The sequence below is a fragment of the Chionomys nivalis genome, chromosome 7, assembly GCF_950005125.1.
Source record: "Chionomys nivalis chromosome 7, mChiNiv1.1, whole genome shotgun sequence".
Lineage (NCBI taxonomy): Eukaryota > Metazoa > Chordata > Mammalia > Rodentia > Cricetidae > Chionomys > Chionomys nivalis.
This window is the reverse complement of record NC_080092.1, coordinates 54,360,021-54,378,761: the sequence shown is the minus strand read 5'-3', so window position 1 is coordinate 54,378,761 and position 18,741 is coordinate 54,360,021. Positions and strand designations below refer to the sequence as shown.

Sequence of the window (18,741 nt, the reverse complement as noted above, 5' to 3'; positions counted from 1 at the left end):
TTGAACTCAGGACCTTTGGAAGAGCAGGCAATGCTCTTAACCTCTGAGCCATCTCTCCAGCCCCTGACTTTTAATTTTTAAAGAGTTTTATTGAACTGAAGAAATGGCTCAGCCATTAAGAGCTCTTGGCCTTGCAGAAGATCTGGTTAGATTCTGAATACCCACATGGCACCATACAACAATCCATAACTCCAGTTCCAGGAGATCCAATGCCCTCTTCCAACCTCCAAGGGCACCAGACATATGCACGGTACAGACAAACATGCAAGCAAAACATAAAAATCTCAAAAAAGGGGAATGTTTTATTAAAATAAAACAACAAATAAAAGTGGCATAGATACACTCCAAAGCAATTAAGTTTTATTTATAAAGAATAAGGTAATCATGGAAGAATTACTATGGAAAAACACTACACATGTGTGGACAAAGTAAATAATGTAAAAATAAAAAGAAGCAAGGGTGTTGTGAAATATTACTTTAACTATATAAAGATATGTTATATTTATTTATGTTGCAGAATATTTAACTACATAAAGGTGTCTTACATTTGTTTATGCTGCATTTGTTTAAGATGTAAAATGTGTTGCTTTGCCTGCCTACGGACTGGTCCAATAAAAAGCTGATTGGCCAATAGCTAAGCAGTAGAAGGATAGGTGCGGCTGTCAGGCAGAAAGAATAAATAGGAATCTAGGCTCAGGAAAAAACAAGAGAGAGAAAGAGAGAGACAGACAGACAGACAGACAGAAGGACATACAGAATGAAAGGTAAAAAGCCCCGAGGCAAAACATAGATGAAGAAAAACAGGTTAAAATAAGTTATAAGAGGGCTGGAGAGATGGCTCAGAGGGTAAGAACACTGGCTGCTCTTTAAGAGGTCCTGAGTTGAATTACAAGCAACCACATGATGGCTCACAACATCTATAATGAGATCTGGTGCCCTCTTCTGGCATGTAGGCATACATGCAGACAGAATACCATACCAAAAAAAATAGGTAAATCTAAAAAAAAAAAAAAAAAAAAAAAAAAAAGTTATAAGAAGTAGCAAGAAACGAGCCTAAGATAAGGTCACGCATTCATAACCAATAATAGGTCTCTGGGTCATGATTTGGGAGCTTGTTGGTAGCCCCAAAAGAAAGTCTGATACAGGGCTGGTGGGATGACTCAGAAGTTAAAAGCGCTGGCTGCTCTTCCAGAGGACCTGAGTTCAAGTCCCAGAAACCACATGATGGCTCACAACCATCTGTAATGAAATCTGGTGCCCTCTTCTGGCCTGCAGGCACCAGAACACTGTATATATAATAAATAAATAAATCTTTAAAAAAAAAAAAAAAAGAAAGTCTGATACACAAGGATGTGTTCCCTCTTCTTCTTTCTAAGCTTCCTGTAGGCATGATGCTGATGCCAACAAAAGCAGTTATGCTAACTGCAGAGAAATAAGCACTGACTCTACTTCTTACAACCACCGCTCTCCATTCCTTCCCGCCCATCAGTGTGAAGTGTTGCTCACCTGATTTCCTTTCCCGAGTATCAGAGTAGAGGCCTTTAACATCTTGCCTGGGAACACCTAGCCTACTATGTACATCCGAAGACGGTTCTCTCCGAACCACTTGATTACTACTAAAAGCCTTTTCTGGAGAATACGGTCTTTTTCCTAACCGTTGGCGAATATCTGAAATCAGAGAAAAAGTATACCTGTTACCAAGCACATGTGTTTTACTATAAGTACCAACCACCTAGGATTTTTGTCTTAGCTATAGTTTCTATTGTTGTTATAAAACATAATCAAAAGCAACTGGGAGAGGAAAGGGTTCATGTCACTCACACTTAATTTAACAATTCATCATCAAAAGCAGTGAGGGCAAGAACGCAAGCAGGGAAGGGACCTGGAGGTAGGAACTGATTAAGGGGCCATTGAGGAGTGCTATTTACTGGCTTGCTCATCCTGCTTTCTTATCCCAACTGCTTTCTTATAACACCATCCCAGGGGCAGTACTGCCCACAGTGAGCTGGGCCCTCCTATATCAACTATTAATAAAGAAAGCACACCACAGGCTTGCCCACAAACTACTCTGGTGGGAGCATTTTCTCAGTTGAAGTTCCCTCTCCCAAAATGACTCTTATTTTAGGCTGACAAAAAACTAAAGACTCGACCCCAGATCTCCCACAGTGAAGGCACAAGTTCTGGCATGAGAAGGCTTCTAAAGCCAGTTCTGTTCATAATTGATCTTGCTTCTCTTAGGAAAACTTAAAACTTGGATGCAGAGGCTATCAGCTGATTGTTTGAAGCAAAAGTTTTCTTTCTTTTTTCTTTTTTGGCAGAACCAAGCAAAACTAAATAACATCACAGATTTCCAGTTAACAATACTGCAAGCTCCCCACAATCCCTGGACATACAAGTCATTCTTAATAAACTTAATACATTTAACCAACAAGTATAACGAGTCTGGCAATAGGCCAAGGATAAAGGAACCGTGTCCTAAACTAAATGCGTTTCTCCTCCAAGTCTGTCAAAAAGCTGCTGAGCCCGAGGTTTCCACTAACAAACAGCAGCCACATATTCTTCAGCCTAGAGCCTTGAGTCAGCTTTTGACATCTTATGTAAGCCCCCCTCCCTGCAGAGCTCATGCTGAACTTCCTTCTTGGTTTCTCTTCCATCCTTCCTCCTCCCAAGGTTCCATTCTCAGCCTGTCTTCACCATCCCTGGTAAAGTTCTGCCCTTATTATCTTGTTTTTTATGTCCACTACATTCTAGTCCTCCAAAATCATCTTTTTAAAATAAGAATCAGATTATTCCCCACCTTGAAAGATAGTTTATCAACTGCATTTAATCCCCCCCGAAGACCAAGATCTAAAGCTATTTTCTCCAAAAGCCTTCTCCAATTCTCTCCGCAGATCTATGGCAAGTGACTTGCACACGCTAGACTAGTAGCCACAAGCACACCTACACACTGTTCTATCAGGGTTTACGCACATATACAATCTAGTTCACACTCAACCATGTATCTCACCATATAACTTAACTTTATTGGTTTAGGGTATAAAATATACCAGAGAAATAATACTATGTATTATTTAATATTTTCTATTACTTCAGACAAAAGTACCAAAAGCTAGTTTTGCCAAAATCTGATTTTTATTTATGTTCTCATGAATCCAATGCCTCACTAAAGATTTAGCTAAACACAACGAGAACAATTAAATCAGAAGAGCCTACCTTGAGCCCACCTGCTTTTGGAAGCTCAGAGAGTGTTAGACCTCCGAGGGGAAAGGTATCCTGGCAGTCAGAAGCCTAGGACTACCACAAAGTCACACTGCACAACAAACCTCACACAAGAGATTTATTGGGAAAGACATAGGAGGGTGGCTGTCTTTGCTTGGGAGAGAAGCAGCAAAGAACTGAGCAGGAGGCAGGCTTTATATAGAATTTCTTGTAGGAATGGAACTTTCCAGGGTGGCCTGGAATTGGTGGGATTCTATGGCCCAATCTTGGGATTTTTTATCTCTATAGGGTGGAGCCTGGTCACCTGCATGCTGAGAGGCAGGAAACCAGCCATTACAACTGTTACAGTAGTTTGGTGGCCAGGCCTGGCTGGCCACTGGAGGGCTTACAAGAAGGATGACCGAGCGTGAAGCAAGAAGAACAGCACCTGGTTTGGTGCTGCCAACCGCCGGTCGTGGACACGAGTGCTGACGCTTTTCATCTAAGAGATGTCGGACATCTGCAAATTTCTCAGGTAGCAATTTGTTACCAATTCGATTTTTTATGTTGCTGGTCGATATACTATCTGCCCTCATAGAGTTCCTGTAAGAAAAAAAAAAAAAAGCGGGGAGAATACAAGTAACCAACTTCAACTGTGAGACAAGGAACAAACAAAGTCTCCTACTTCTAAGAAACTCAACCTGAGATGACAATATTCCCTTACAAGAGCACTGATAATAGCTCACTCAGAACAGGATCAACACGCTGTGAAGAGACGGTGATGACAGCAGGGTGATTTCCACATGATGCCTGGATACTTTACAGCAGAACACAAAACTAATGGTCACGGTCTCCAAGGGCAGACAAACATAGACAGATGCTTGCAAAGAGGCTGGAACTCTGCTCACCCAGATGCAATCTGGATGCTAGTCTATAACCCCCTTCTTTAAAGAAGAGACTTCTCTGTCTACAGACCATCCTACCATGAAAGCATTATTCTGCTACAATTTTCTATTAGGTAGTTCTATGAAAACTAAACACAGAGATGTGAACAAGGCCACACAAATCAACACTAGAAGCCCCTTTTCTTCCTATCGGCAAGTACCTCAGAAAGCCCAGGCCTGGTGGTGCAGGCTGCAGGCTCAGTTACTTGATAGACTAAGGCAGAACACAGGATGATCACAGATTCACATCCTGTCTATGTTACATAGCACATTTATATTCAGTCTACTTGGTTTAGTGAGATACTGTCTCAAAATTTCAGAAACTTTAAATAAAATCTATACTTATTTAATAAGCTCATTAAAATAACTATGTTCTCTGTTCAGAGGTCCATAAAAATTAGGACGAACAATAGTTTCTAAACCCAGTAAGAATGTGAGTCACAGGCAGTAATGTGGATAAGGCCCTAGAAAGAAAACTCTAGCAACACATACAGATTTTTAAATACACGCATTTTTCTTTTTCTTTTTCTTTCGATTTTTTGAGATAGGGATTCTCTGTGTAGACCTGGCTGTCCTAGAACTTGCTCTGTAGACCTGGCTGGCTTTGAACTCAAGAGATCAGACTCCCCCTGCCTCCCAAGTGCTGGGATCAAAGGCGTGTACTACCTCCACCTGGCAACACATGTATCTTAAACACATGTAACTAGCAACACATACAGAATTTAAAACACATATATTATTTTCTATAACAAGGCAGACTTTGAGGAATCTATTTAGCTAACATAGTATTAACAGAAATGTCATTAACTATTAAAAGGGATTAGTTGTGGTGCAGTATTCCTGTAATCCCAGCACCCAGGAGGCTGGGGAAGAGAATGAAAACACAAAGCCAGAGCTATGCACTGAAACTCAGTCTCAAAAAAAAAAAAAAAAAACCCAAAACAAATAAAAAATAAATAGGACCAGCAAGATAGCTCTGCAGGTAGGGGTACTTCCTTCCAAGTCTGAGCACTTTTGTTCAACATTCAGAACCACAAGGTAGAAGAGAACCAACACACATGCACTGTGGCATAGTCACACATGATAAAAAATTAAAATAAAAAATTTTATAAGTAGTTAAATGATAATAGTGTTAAACAATGTACTACATATGATGGAAGAAATAACAGATGTCTGGAAATAAAAGTGGTTTTCACTTTTTATACTGTCTATGCAACAACTATTACCTATATAGAGAAAAAATTGGATGTTTCCATCAAATACTGATAAAGGAATAAAAATTAGGGTAAAAATGATTGCAACATGAAGAGAGACTGTATTTGTAATTACCACTTAAAAATCAAATTGTGGGGCTAGAGAGATGATGGCTCATCAGTTAAGAACACTGGCTGCGGGCTGGAGAGATGGCTCAGAGGGTAAGAGCACTGGCTGCTCTTCCAGAGGTCCCGAGTTCAATTCCCAGCAACCACATGATGGCTCACAACCATCTGTAATGTAATGAGACCTGGTGTCTTCCTTGCCAGCAGTACATTGTGTGCTTAATAAATAAATCTTTAAAAAAAGGATTAAAAAAAAAGAACATTGGCTGCTCTTCCAAAGGACCTGGGTTTGAATTTCAGCACTCACTTGGCAGCTTTACAACTATGTGTAACTCCGGTTCCTGGGGATTTGATGGCCTTTTCTGACCTTCAAGGGCATTGCATGAATATGGTACACAGCTTTCGGGAGGCAAAACACTTATAAAACAAAAATAAATATTAAAAAAAAAAATCAAACTACAGAGTAAGAATATATCTCAGTGGGAGATGCTTTGCCTAGTAGTATGTATACAAGAGGTCTTCTGTTCAATCATTAGTATTTCCAAAATAAATAAATAAGTAAATTTAATTTAAAGTTAACATCATTAAAAAGAGGAAAAGTATTAGTTGGGAGGTGGTAGCACACACCTTTAATCCTAGTACTTGGGAGGCCTAGGCAGGTGGATCTCTGTGAGTTCCAGGACAGCCAGGGCTGCACAGAGAAACACTGTATCAAAAAAACAAACAAAAAAAGTATTTTACCTAATACTTTTCAACTGAGATTCCACTTCATCTGCATACATGGTCATCTTCATGCTTTTCTTTGGGGAGGGAGTGGAAATCATCTTCAGTTCTAGATCATAGTCCATCTCATCTGAGTCTGAGCTGCTTGTGCTGGACCGCCTAGACACGCTCCGCTCACGGGGCTGCTTGAGAGTAGGGAGTTCCTCATGGTACTCCACCACGACCCTGTCATCTGCATCCATGTCTTGGTCCTCTTCTTCCTCTTCCTCTTCTTCAATGGGTTCCTCGGGAACATTCACTAATCCTGAAGAAATTTAACCCAAAGGTTAGAAAGAACTAAACTTAAGGCTAAACTAACAAGCATGTTTTCTACTCTACATTGGTAGAAGAAAAGACTATGACCTCCAAAACTATACTGGAGTATTTACCATCTGTAAAAGTGCCAACTGGAAGCGGTTCTTACTCTTACTTATTTATCCAAGAGACTGAATAAAACATGAATGCAGTAGTATAAACTCATGTACAATATGAGCAATCTTCATTATTTTTGAGTTTTACATTTATAAATCTGCCAAATTTATTTGTGGCTCCTAAATCAACACTCAAGGGTTACTGTCAAGAACACATGCAGACTGATAGAAAACTAAGTGCTTCTTCCTAACCATCTATAATGAGATCTGGTGCCCTTTTCTGTCCCAAGGCATACATGGAGGCAGAATGTTACATATATAATAAATAAATAAATCTTTAAAAAAAATCAACACTAACTCTAAAGCTTATGGGCTCTTGGTCTAGAAAGATGGCTCAGTGGTTAAGAATGCATACTCCTCTTGCAGAGAACCAGAGTTTGGTTCCCAGAGTTGATGGCTTGTAACTCCAGCTGATACTCTCTCTTGGCCTCCACAGGTACTATACAAACCAATCTTCTCATCCGCATATAATTAAAATAAAATCTTTTTCAAAAAGAAATATGAATAATGCTTGCAGTAACTGGAAAAAGCAAATATAAAGTATACTTATAATAATTATAATTTTATGAAAATAGATGAATGAAATAAATGAAAAATGAAATCAGTTACTGTATTAGGATACTTGAATTAGGGGTAATTTACTTTCTAATTTCTTAGAATAAAGAATAGGTTACAAAACTATCTTTGTTTTTTGAGTCAGGTTTTCTCTGTATAGCCCTGGCTGACTTGGAACTCAGAGAGATCCACTGGCCTCTGCCTCCTGAGTGCTAGAATTATCATGTGGCACAGGCCCAGCTGACAATATATTAAAGTAACTGAAACTGGAAAAGTATAACAGAAAATGTGTGCATTTCTAATATGCAGATCTCAAAGATACAATTCTGTACACATCCATCAGCCAAAAGTATGCACACTGCATCTCTTCTCGTTTTGTCCCAATGACACCTGTGCACACTGTACTGCTGACATACCTCGTTCTATAAAGCATGCAGAAGACTATACACAAGTTCAAAATGAAAGTGAATCTTCTAGAAAGCATAATGAAAATGGTTCCTTTATAATAAACATACAAGAGAGAAAGAAAAAAAAACTCAAGTCATAATGTCCCATGTTTTAGTAGCATTCATATGCAAAAAACAATGTGTAAAAACACTCAACTACTCACATTACCAGAAAAGAAAACAAATTCAGTTCATCTGATAAGGTTTGTTCATGCAGTTGTTGATATTAATAGTAGAAAAACTAAGTTCCTAAGAAATTTTATTTTAATTTTCTCTCTGTAACATATGGTCTTCTTGTTAGAACCGTTTTATAAAATCATGTGACCTCTTGCATGGGCAATTCAAAATTAATCATGATTTCACTTACTTTCCTCTATGTTGGCAGAGGGTGAGGGCAAAGAAGAGAGAATAATAAAGTTTGGAACCTTAAAAGATTGTGTTAAGAATAAAAATACGATTTCGAGAGCCAAACATGTGTTTGTCTACCCAAGAGCTGAGCAGGCAACTACCGGAATGTCGGTGTTTATACGACGTCAAGCCAACGTCATCCCCAATCAGGGCTCTCTTCTTGATCACATCCCGCTGAATGCGACGGGAATGATATCTTCGCTTCCTGCAATATTGCCAAAATAAGCACACCATCAGAAACCAATAAGAAGGATGCTGAAATTCACTTCATTCCAGCTCCACAATGGCACAGCGTTAGGTGCCGAAGCAGCGTTCTCACACCATTTGCTACAACTAAGAATCGTGAGTGCTTCCCTCACTTTCCTTCAGTCCACAGGATGTTCTGACATTCCGCCACAGAACACCAACTGAAGGAGGAAAAACAGCTGAAGTAGTGTTCAAATTATTGTCATTTTAAGCCAGCACTTGGGAGGTAGAGGCAAGAGGATCAGGAGCCCAAGGTCCTGCCTGGCTACATAAGAGTTTGAGACTTGCCTGGACTACATGAGACACTGTTTCAAAAAACTAAAACCAAAACAAAACATTTTGCAGTGGTCACCAGTGAAGACAGAGATTTAAAACTGACAAAGTATTGAGACTAAAAGACTCTTGAATGCCTAACCAAAATGGGACATCTATACCATCCTTTCCAAGTCTCAAGAAACACTGTGGAAGAATGGCCAGAAAGAATGTAAGAGCGAGAGAAGGGTGAAGTGGGGTGGAACACTGAGTTCTTGCTTATGGCAGATTGCCACACTCTGAAACTCACAGCTGTGATTGCCTGCACAAAACCTGCACAAGACTGAGTTCATCAATTCCTATTATTATGGGGAGGGACTCACAGGACACCATAATTTATATGCAGTTTGTAGTTGAGTGGGGAGGGAAAGATCTCCTTCAATGACTACTGCTAAGAAAGCCATACTCCTGTAAAAAGCTCTAATGAAACTCATGGGTCACTCACACACCAAAGAGAGACATCAAAGTAGAAGGGAGCTAGTTGGAAAAGGAATGGGTAGGGACAGGGGAGACCAAAATCAAACTATCAAAATACATTATATACACGTACATGGATGTCATAATGAAGCCTGTTATGTGCAATTAATATATGCTAATAAAAGCATTAAGACAAACAGTCATTATATTTTACAGTTTTTTGACTCACCATGAATTGCTAAGAATTCCTTTCATGCCTCCATAATTGGGATTTCCATATTTCATATAATATTGACTTCTTCTGGCTGCTCCAAGTTCCTTTTTGTCATCTGAAAGTTAATAGAATAGTTTCTTGTGAGTGGAAAGATAATATTGACTACTTGATTTTGGATTTGTTTTTTGAGTCAGAGTCTCCCGTAGCCCAGATTGGCTTTAAATTTACAATAAAAAGACCATATAACCTGCTGGGTAGTATTGGCGTATGCCTTTAATCCCAGCACTCTGTCTTGGGAGGCAGAGACAGGCGGATCTCTGTGAGTTTGAGGCCAGACCAATCTACAGAGCAAGTTCCAGGCCAGGCTCCAAAGCTACAGAGAAACCCTGTCTCAAAAAAAAGAAAAAAAAAAAAAACACAAAAAGACCATATAATCCATCTATACTACTTTTGGATATTTGTCCAAAAGGAGTCAAAATTAGCATACTGTAGGGATATCTGCACATCCACTGTTATCAAAACATTACATGCAAAAAGCCCACTCCATCAACCCCCCCCCCCAAAAAGACCCTGCAATAACTTCATGGCACTGTCCCAAACTGGAACAAACAGTGGCATCTTCTACTGAGACAAGATACCAACAAGCACATGTCTTCTGTTGGAGCGTAGGGACACAGAAATTATGTGGAGATAGGATATCAAAGCACCTGTCTTTGGCTATATGGCACTATGATAGATGGGTCACAACACTGATACGACCATCATCACTGGGTTCCCTAGGAAGCTGTGGCAGGCCAAGCTCAGCACTGCAGGGTTCATCTATCGATTATCTGGGCACAAACTACTGGCTTACTAGCTGGCAATAGTGAAGGTGAGCATCCTCAGCATTCATGGCCACTATACTGAGTGCCTATGCTGCTCAGCTCTATCTCAGCTGAAACAAGTACAAAGACACCAAGGCAAAGGTGACACACACATTGGTTCAGGAGGAGTTTCTGCAAGATCAGACTTCTACCAGCACAGCTGGATGCTGGCCTAGGCCTTGATGGGAAAGTCCCTGGTCCAGTGACTCCAAGTGGAGTGACAGCAGAACTGAAAGAACACCTCTACTCCTGACCACCACTTTGCTATCTGTGCTGACCAGGTGGTAGACTGAGTGTGTGCCCGTGGAATTGCACTCATTTCAAAGCCAGCTCTCTCACCACAGACATGGTGGTATCTTTGGGATGAAGCCCTGGATCTGATCAGTGTACCCCTAACTAAATCTTCACCCATAGCAGCACTTCAGTGGTGGGTTTTGCATGTTAGAGGGTACCCTGTGCACTGCCAATGCCATTCTGGTCCTGTGCCCAGCACCTATGGCTTCTACAAATCTTCTACTTTAATAAAACTTCCCTCTCTTAAAAACAAAGTCTCAATATAGTGGCACATCCCTTTAATCACAGCACTTAGGAGGCGGAGACATGTGGATACCTGAGTCCAGGCCACACTGGTCTACAGAGTGAGTTCCAGGGCAGCCAGGGCTACAATGAGAAACGCTGTTTCAAAAAACAAAACCAAAGGCTCAAAAGGTACCCTAGTTGCTTTTCTCTGTGGAATTTCAGAGTTAAGTAAAAGGGGAACTCTTGGGGAGGTAAAGAGAGAAAAGGAGGGAATTATGAACAGGAAAGAGGATGGATGGGATCCAAGTATATCACAAGCATGTGTGGGAATGTAACAATGAAATCAATCACTGCATAATAAAAACACACTAACAAATATGTATGTAAAGAAATTCCTTCTCAGTCAGTAAACCAATTTACATAAAGTATTTGCTTAAAGAGAGTTTGGAATTACCTGCACTAACTTCTGATCAACACGAAAAGTAACTCATTCTGACCAAAAGTCAGTATCAAATTTACCTTTTGTAGCAAATCTCATGAATAGCCTATTTCCTTTAGCAAGTTTGTTAGCTGGACGAAGATCATTTCTTAACAGAGACTCTTCTTCTACCTGAGACAATGTGTCCAACTTAAGAAAGAGAAAACATTTTCAATGTAAAAATCCAAGCATTGTTCATACTTTTTCTGTAGTTACAATTAAGAAAGTATTCTATTTGTTATACCTGTCAGTATTATAGTACTCCTTCCCCTGGAGACCTCTGAAACCAGGTCTTCTCTCACTACCTTGCCTAAAAGAATAATCTCTATAATTTTCTATCTTTTATCATAAACATTTTTAAAAATTACATGTACTTATATATGTCTTAATGGGTTATGTGCACATGAGTGTAGTTGTCTGCAGAGGGCAGAACAGTATTAGATGCTTTGAAGTGGGCAGCTGTGAGACACCACATGGGTGCTGGAAATTGAACTCAGGTTTTCTGCAGGCACAGTATACACTATCTTTGAAGCCCAATTTTCTCTCCCTTACCTTTTACTGTTTCATAGTGTTCACAGTGTCTCCTAATGTAGCCTCCAGTGAGGTGAGGCCTTTATTTTTTTACTTGATAGTAGGTTCCCAGAATTTGGTTCACAGGAAACATCATTTCAATTTTTAAATTCGGAATGAGTATGCTTAGCTGGGGACACAGATCGAAGGCACAGCACTTGCCTAGCACCACGCACACATAAAATGAAAACACACCAAGATTTCTAACAAACTCTAGCTGCTTTTCCTTACTTTATTGGTTAGGTAACACTTCGAAGTATTTCTTTTTTTTTTTTTTTTTTTTTTGGTTTTTCGAGACAGAGTTTCTCTGTGGTTTTGGAGCCTGTCCTGGAACTAGCTCTTGTAGACCAGGCTGGTCTCGAACTCACAGAGATCCACCTGCCTCTGCCTCCCAAGTGCTGGGATTAAAGGCGTGCGCCACCACCGCCCGGCTGAAGTATTTCTTAATAAACCCATATTTTTCCTTCTGCACAAGTATAAACACTATTCTAAGATTCCAAAACGAACTGTAACATTCACACAAACTAAATGGCTGAGAGTCTGTTGCACCTTCAGAAGGTTCCATGTTAAAGCTAGACAGAGAACACAGCTTACTAAGTCTTTAAGTCTTACATTTAAAACGACAGTAAGCATTTTTTCTTACAATAAAGCCTTACAGTTATCTTTGCTCTATTACTAACCTCTACATCACTTGAATTCTCATCTTCAACTTCTCCTTCTTCAGTCTCGTCGTCATCTGAACTGTCTTCCTGCTTGTCTAAAATAGAGTGTGAGGGACAAGAAGAACTTTAATGTAACCTCATCTCATAAAATTTAAAAAGCCCAGTGTTTTCTATTCCTATTGACCGGTACCCAAGCATCATAATTTACCTCAGAAACATCTGGTAATGCAGTGTTCATAATGCTCTACTCAAAGGCCCAGAATGGGCAAGGGCCCCTTTGCGTGTAGTTACCTTTCTTATTTTTCTCAGACGATTTGTCGTCACTGGTATCTCTGCTTCTTATCTTATCCTGAGCTGGCAGAGAACTCATATTGATGAGAGCTCGTGTGGCTGTCATCTCATCCAGCCAAACCACATTACCTAAAATAAAACATCACACATTCAAGTGTAAATTTTTTGAGAGCAGATTTAGCACCAGGTTCATTGCCACAGCCTCACTGGCTATATACAGCTGTCAGTCAATGCAAAAAAACAGCTCATGAGAAAAGTATAAAAGTGGTGGTGAAATGCCTGATGAACATGGTCTAAAGCTACACTCCCAAACCCAATCCCACAAAATAACTGTTCTATGTCTATGAACTGCTTGAAGCCGAATGTGGCAGCACACACAATCCCAGCACTTGGCAGGCAAAGACTAGAGGATTTCCAGTGCTAGACCAGGCTGGGCTAGAGGTAAGACCTACCCCAAGAAAACCCTCCGGGAACACAATGACTGCTATATAGCATTAACAGGTTAGCTGTTTTTCTCCTAAGCTAAGAACAGAGGTTAAGAATAAATAGTTTAGGCCATAATTATTCACTATCAAGATAGCAAGAACGCTTTAAAAATCATAAACAAAAGCATGCGAAACAGAATATGTGGTATACTTACAGGAGGTGTCATCCAACCACTCAATGTGAGCTGGAGGATATTCTTTAAAATAGGAAAAGATATCCTGGGTACTCATCTCATCTACTCCACATATATAGATGGTCTCCAGTCTCACTTTGGGGATTGCTACAAAAACCAAACCAAAACAAAAAAGACAGATTTCTTTTCAACCTGGTATGTACTGCTTGCTAAGCACTTCTTTACAATGGTTTAGATAATGGGTCTAGAAGAGGAAGAAACTGCAACAATAATTATTTTAAAAGAACACAAAACAAGCCGGGCGGTGGTGGCGCACACCTTTAATCCCAGCACTCGGGAGGCAGAGGCAGGCGGATCTCTGTGAGTTCGAGGCCAGCCTGGTCTACAAGAGCTAGTTCCAGGACAGGAACCAAAAAGCTACGGAGGAACCCTGTCTCGAAAATTAAAAGAAAAAAAAAACAAGAACACAAAACAAGATGGCAAGGCCAACTGCAATAATGGTTACCATTGACCTACAATTAAGCAAATGATGTGATTTAGAATAGCCATCTATTCTAGGGTTCAGAAGTAGAACAATGGTAAAATAAATGACAGTTCTTTCTACAATGCCCCATACGATTGGTCATGGAACTTGACGATCTGATTCTGAAATTATATATATATGAGAAATGCCCTATGGTAGATACTTCAAGAACAACCTCCACACTCAGATGCATTAAAGCATGAAAACTAAAAAACAACTATAGCATGGTGCTAGAGTCAAGAAACCCTACAAATCACTGGGCATGATGGTGCCTGCAATTCCAGTATTTGGGATATTGAGGTAGAACAACTGTGCACCCACACACACGCGCGCGCTTACACACACACACACACACAAACACACAAAGAAGACATCCTAAAAATCAGTTTAAAAAAAAAAACCTCAGTCAGGTGGTAGTGATGCACATCTTTAATACCAGAACTCAGGTGATCTTTGTGAGTTCGAGGTCAGCCTGGTCTACAGAGCTAGCAGAGCTAGTTCCAAGATAACCAAGGCTACACAGAAAAAACAGTCTCGAAAAACCAAACAATACAAAAATGGGCAAAAATGTAAACAAACAATTTACAAAGATGGAAATATAAACGGCAGATAAAAATATTAAGAGAGAGCCGGGCGGTGGTGGCGCACGCCTTTAATCCCAGCACTCGGGAGGCAGAGGCAGGCGGATCTCTGGGAGTTCGAGACCAGCCTGGTCTACAAGAGCTAGTTCCAGGACAGGCTCCAAAGCCACAGAGAAACCCTGTCTCGAAAAACCAAAAAAAAAAAAAAAAATATTAAGAGAGGGGTTGATCTTCCTACTAATCTGGAAATTCAGGATACTAAACTAGGTATGGTGGTGCACACCTTTAATCCTAGCATTCAGGAGGCAGGCAGGCAGATCACTGTGATTTCTAGGCCAGCCAGGGCCACATAATGAGACCCAACTAAAACCAACCAAAAAAGATACCAGCTTCCACTGAACAGTCTTTTACAGGAAACATTGTCCAGGTGGGAGGAGTTGCTCCTCCTGCTAGTAGAAGCATGGACAAGGATATTCCAAGGTTAAGACAATATAGTCTAGCACATATCCTATAAAACCTATGAGTTCTCAGCATAAAGTATCTCACACAACAATGTCCAGGGTAACACTACTTATAATAATCCAGCAGCCATGAGGGCAATAATTTATGGCTTACCCATATTAAGTATATCATGGTTTACCCATACAATACTATAGAACATAACATAGTAAGAAAGCAATAGACACACACACACAGAGAGAGAGAGAGAGAGAGAGAGAGAGAGAGAGAGAGAGAGGGAGAGAAAGATTAAATACCAGAAATTCTAAAACATATTGAGTGAAAAAAAAAGTTATCTAAAATTCTTGGGGCCAGGGAGATGGCTCAACAGTTAAAGCTCTGGCTACAACACAAACTTCAGGAGCTGAGTTCCACCCCCAGATCCCACGTAGGAAGCCTGATGCAGCAGCATGCATCTGTAATCCCAGTCTCTAAAATGAGAAGCAGAGACAGTGCTCATGGGTCAGCACAGCAGAAATAGAGACACTGCCTCAACAAGTAAGAAACTCCTCCCGAAAGTTGTTCTCACAGGCTCCATATGCATGCTGCAGCGTGCACACACCCACAAATAAATACACCATTACATAACATCAAACACCTTAGGGCTGTAGAAAAAAGCCTGAGTCAGGCAGTGGTGGCACATGCCTTTAATCCCAGCACTTGGAAGGAAGAGGCAGGCGGATCTCTGTGAGTTCAAGGCCAGCCAGGACTACGCAGTAAGACCCTTGTCTCAAAAGAAAAAAAGGAAACAAAAAGCAACTCCCAATAATGGAAGAGGAAAAGTTTGGGTGTTAGAGAGACTACATATTTGTCCATCTGATAAAATGAATTTAATTGAGTCAGACAGAGGAAAAAATAAAACTCAGTATCAACACCATCGTAGTATATACTGACAAAAAAAAAAATCACAATATGGATAAAAAATAGTTTAAACACAAAAAAAGAGTGAAAAATAATAAAAAATCCTGGCTAGACATTTTAATTTAGCAGAACAACATACATATTAATAGTGGACAATTTTCTTCAAAAGAAGCAAGTCAAAGCCAGACTTGGTGGCACAAGCCTTAATCCCAGCTACTAAGGAGGCTGAAGGAGGACCAAGTTCAAAGTCAGTCTCCATGAGACACTGACTCAAAATAAGAAAACAAGAACTGGGGATGTAGCTCAGTGAAAGAACACTTACCTAGCATGTGCGTGTGGCTTGTTCTCAAAAGAAAACCAAACTGTCAGAGGCAGTCCACAAGAGATAAGAACTTTGTAACAGTCAGGATTCCGTGGATGAATGCCAAAGGAAAAGGCCCCACCTTTCAGTGATGTCATTGCAAAATAAACAAAGCCAAAGAAGGTAGCTAGACTTAGAGTAAGGGGTGAGAAAGAGCGGAGTGCTGAGGGGCAACTGCACTGGGCGTGGGAACTACACATTCACTCAGTGCTGCTTACATCATCTTGGATGTTCCAATAGGAAAGGAAGATAGCCAGCAACAGCGAGTAAGACAATAATCCAAGTCTTTGGGAAAACAGATTTCAGAAAACCCAAAGGAACAAAGTCAATCCTCAGTCTTAGATTAGAATGATTAAAAATAAAGTCAGTGGCCCTAGTACAGTACGAAAAGGTTCTAAGAACCAACCCTGTTGGTGCAGCTGTGGGCAAGCCAGCCCAGAAATTTTGAGCATGGGAGAGCTGTTCCCTTTACCCATCTCTACCTTGCAGTGACATGGATGGAGGACAGACCCTCCTCCCATCAACGCCAGAGACAGATGAAAGAGTTGGCCCTGTAGTCATGAGAATAGGAGAGTTATCCATGACCCCCACCAGCTATAACACTTGGGAGAGCAGGCACTGCACTTAGCCTGGGTAACACAATAGAGCCAACCCTATTGGCAGAGGTGTGGGTGAGCCAGCCCCACTCCTTATCTGTCATATAGCAGCAAGGACTAGAGAGAGATGTCCTTCCTCCTACCCCCATCAATGCCTGAGACAGATGAAAAAGCTGCCCCTGGGGTCATAAGAACAGGAGAGCTGTCCCTACCCCTCACCAGCTGCAGCACTCAGGAGAGTCACCACTGTACCTTGCCTGGGCAACACAACAGAGCTGGCCCTAATGGTGTAGGTGTGGGAGCCAACTCTAAGGGCATAAAAGCAGAACTGGCCCCTCCCCTTGCTCATTGCTACAAGAGGTGAATAAGTCAGGGCAATGCTGGAGAGCTCATCCTGGTGGTGAAGGAAAGAACTGGCGGGCGGACCAACCCTACAGCTGCCCACGCTAGAAAACGGTTATGACTTGGCCCATCCCAACAACTACCCCATCAATGATCTGCTGGAGCACATGAAGGGACCTGACCAACAGACCCAAAGCTGCAGGATCTCCACAACACAAGGCAACAACAGGATATCCAAGAAGAGTCCTAGGGAGGACCCAGTATTGATAATGTGGAAGAAACCAGAGGCCTCAAACCAGACTCTTTGCAATGAACACTTGCAAGTAAAGATACATGGTCAAAGGGATTTACTGCACGACTCACTGTGTCATACTGCAGCTTTTATGACGCGTTTTTAATTTTTCCCTTTTTTCTCTTCCATTTTGCTTTATGGGGGTTACAGGAGTGGAGGGCAGATGCAAAGGGGCAGGGGAAATAAATAAGATCAAGATACATGATGTTAAAGACACATAGAATAAATAAAAAGAAAGAAAAAAAAGGCTCTAAGAAAAGCCACACTATGGGTGCTGGAGAGATGGCTCAGAGGTTAAGAGCACTGGCTGCTCTTCCAGAGGTCCTGAGTTCAATTCCCAGAAACCCCATGGTGGCTCACAACCATCTGTAATGAGATCTTTTTTTTTAAATTTTTATTTATTTATTTATTATGTATACAACATTCTGCCTCCATGTATGGCCGCACGCCAGAAGAGGGTGCCAGATCTCATCAAAGATGGTTGTCAGCCACCATGTGGTTGCTGGGAATCGAACTCAGGACCTCTGGAAGAGCAGCCAGTGCTCCCAACCACTGAGCCATCTCTCCAGCCCCATAAATCTTTAAAAAAAAAAAAAAAGGAAAAGCCACACTAGCACTCAGGTGGGCACAACCTATCAAACATGCACGGGAGAGGGAAAGGGTCAATTACAGTGACAGAAAACGCGATGCTAGACCATTAGAAAGCAGTATCCTACAAAGGGAAAAGCAGAAATGATGCCCATTCCCAGAAAGACTGGAAGCAAACACACACCAAACTGGCAATGGTGGAACGCAGGTGGCACACTGCAGGTAACTTGTCACCTTACTTCACTTTCCAAATGCTCCTGGTGAGTAAAAAGTGACTGTTAAGACATCTAATGAAGACCATGTTTCCAGAACAGCATGAACAGGCCTATCAAAAGCCCTAACAGCCTTCTAGGCATAATGGTATACACCTTTAATCCCAGTACTCAAGAGGCAGAGTCAGGCCAGTCTGGTCTACATAGTGAGTGGACATCCAGAGCTACATAGTGAGACTCTGCCTCAAAATAAATAAATAAATAGATAAGCCACAACAAAAAGGTGCTGACAGCTTTCTTTTCTCATTAAATGTTTGCTGCAAGAGAGAAAAGGCAAAACTGCTAATCTGTTTTGCTGTGCCACCAATAGCAGAACCAAAACAAGTGAAAAACGGAGTAAGAACGATTTCCGTAGAGTCAGACCTTCTAGCCCAGAGTTATACCCCAGCATGCTGACTTCATATTTAGGCATTAATTTCTAAAAAGGAGCAGGGAAAGAGAAGTGCCTTGAAGCCTTGAGAAGGACTAACCCCATACTGATGGGAAGAGGAGGAGTAAATGACTCCAAAGCTTACTATCAGTCTGAATTTCACAGCAGCAGCTTATTAGGCAGCATCTATAATCCCTTGAGAC

At 41.0% G+C, this 18,741-nt stretch overlaps 1 protein-coding gene across 1 annotated transcript in view; it reads right to left on the bottom strand.

The window, feature by feature from the left end:
* Window positions 1-18,741, bottom strand: part of Ncbp3 (nuclear cap binding subunit 3) — a 38,318-nt gene that overhangs the window by 9,486 nt on the left and 10,091 nt on the right. Inside the window, exons 4-12 of the mRNA XM_057774396.1 lie at window positions 13,276-13,401; window positions 12,636-12,764; window positions 12,363-12,439; window positions 11,154-11,262; window positions 9,268-9,367; window positions 8,165-8,268; window positions 6,203-6,488; window positions 3,647-3,801; window positions 1,507-1,668 (exon numbers count right to left, since the gene is read on the bottom strand). Of these exons, the coding sequence (XP_057630379.1) occupies window positions 1,507-1,668; window positions 3,647-3,801; window positions 6,203-6,488; window positions 8,165-8,268; window positions 9,268-9,367; window positions 11,154-11,262; window positions 12,363-12,439; window positions 12,636-12,764; window positions 13,276-13,401 (1,248 nt within the window). The remainder of the gene's footprint in view (window positions 1-1,506; window positions 1,669-3,646; window positions 3,802-6,202; window positions 6,489-8,164; window positions 8,269-9,267; window positions 9,368-11,153; window positions 11,263-12,362; window positions 12,440-12,635; window positions 12,765-13,275; window positions 13,402-18,741) is intronic.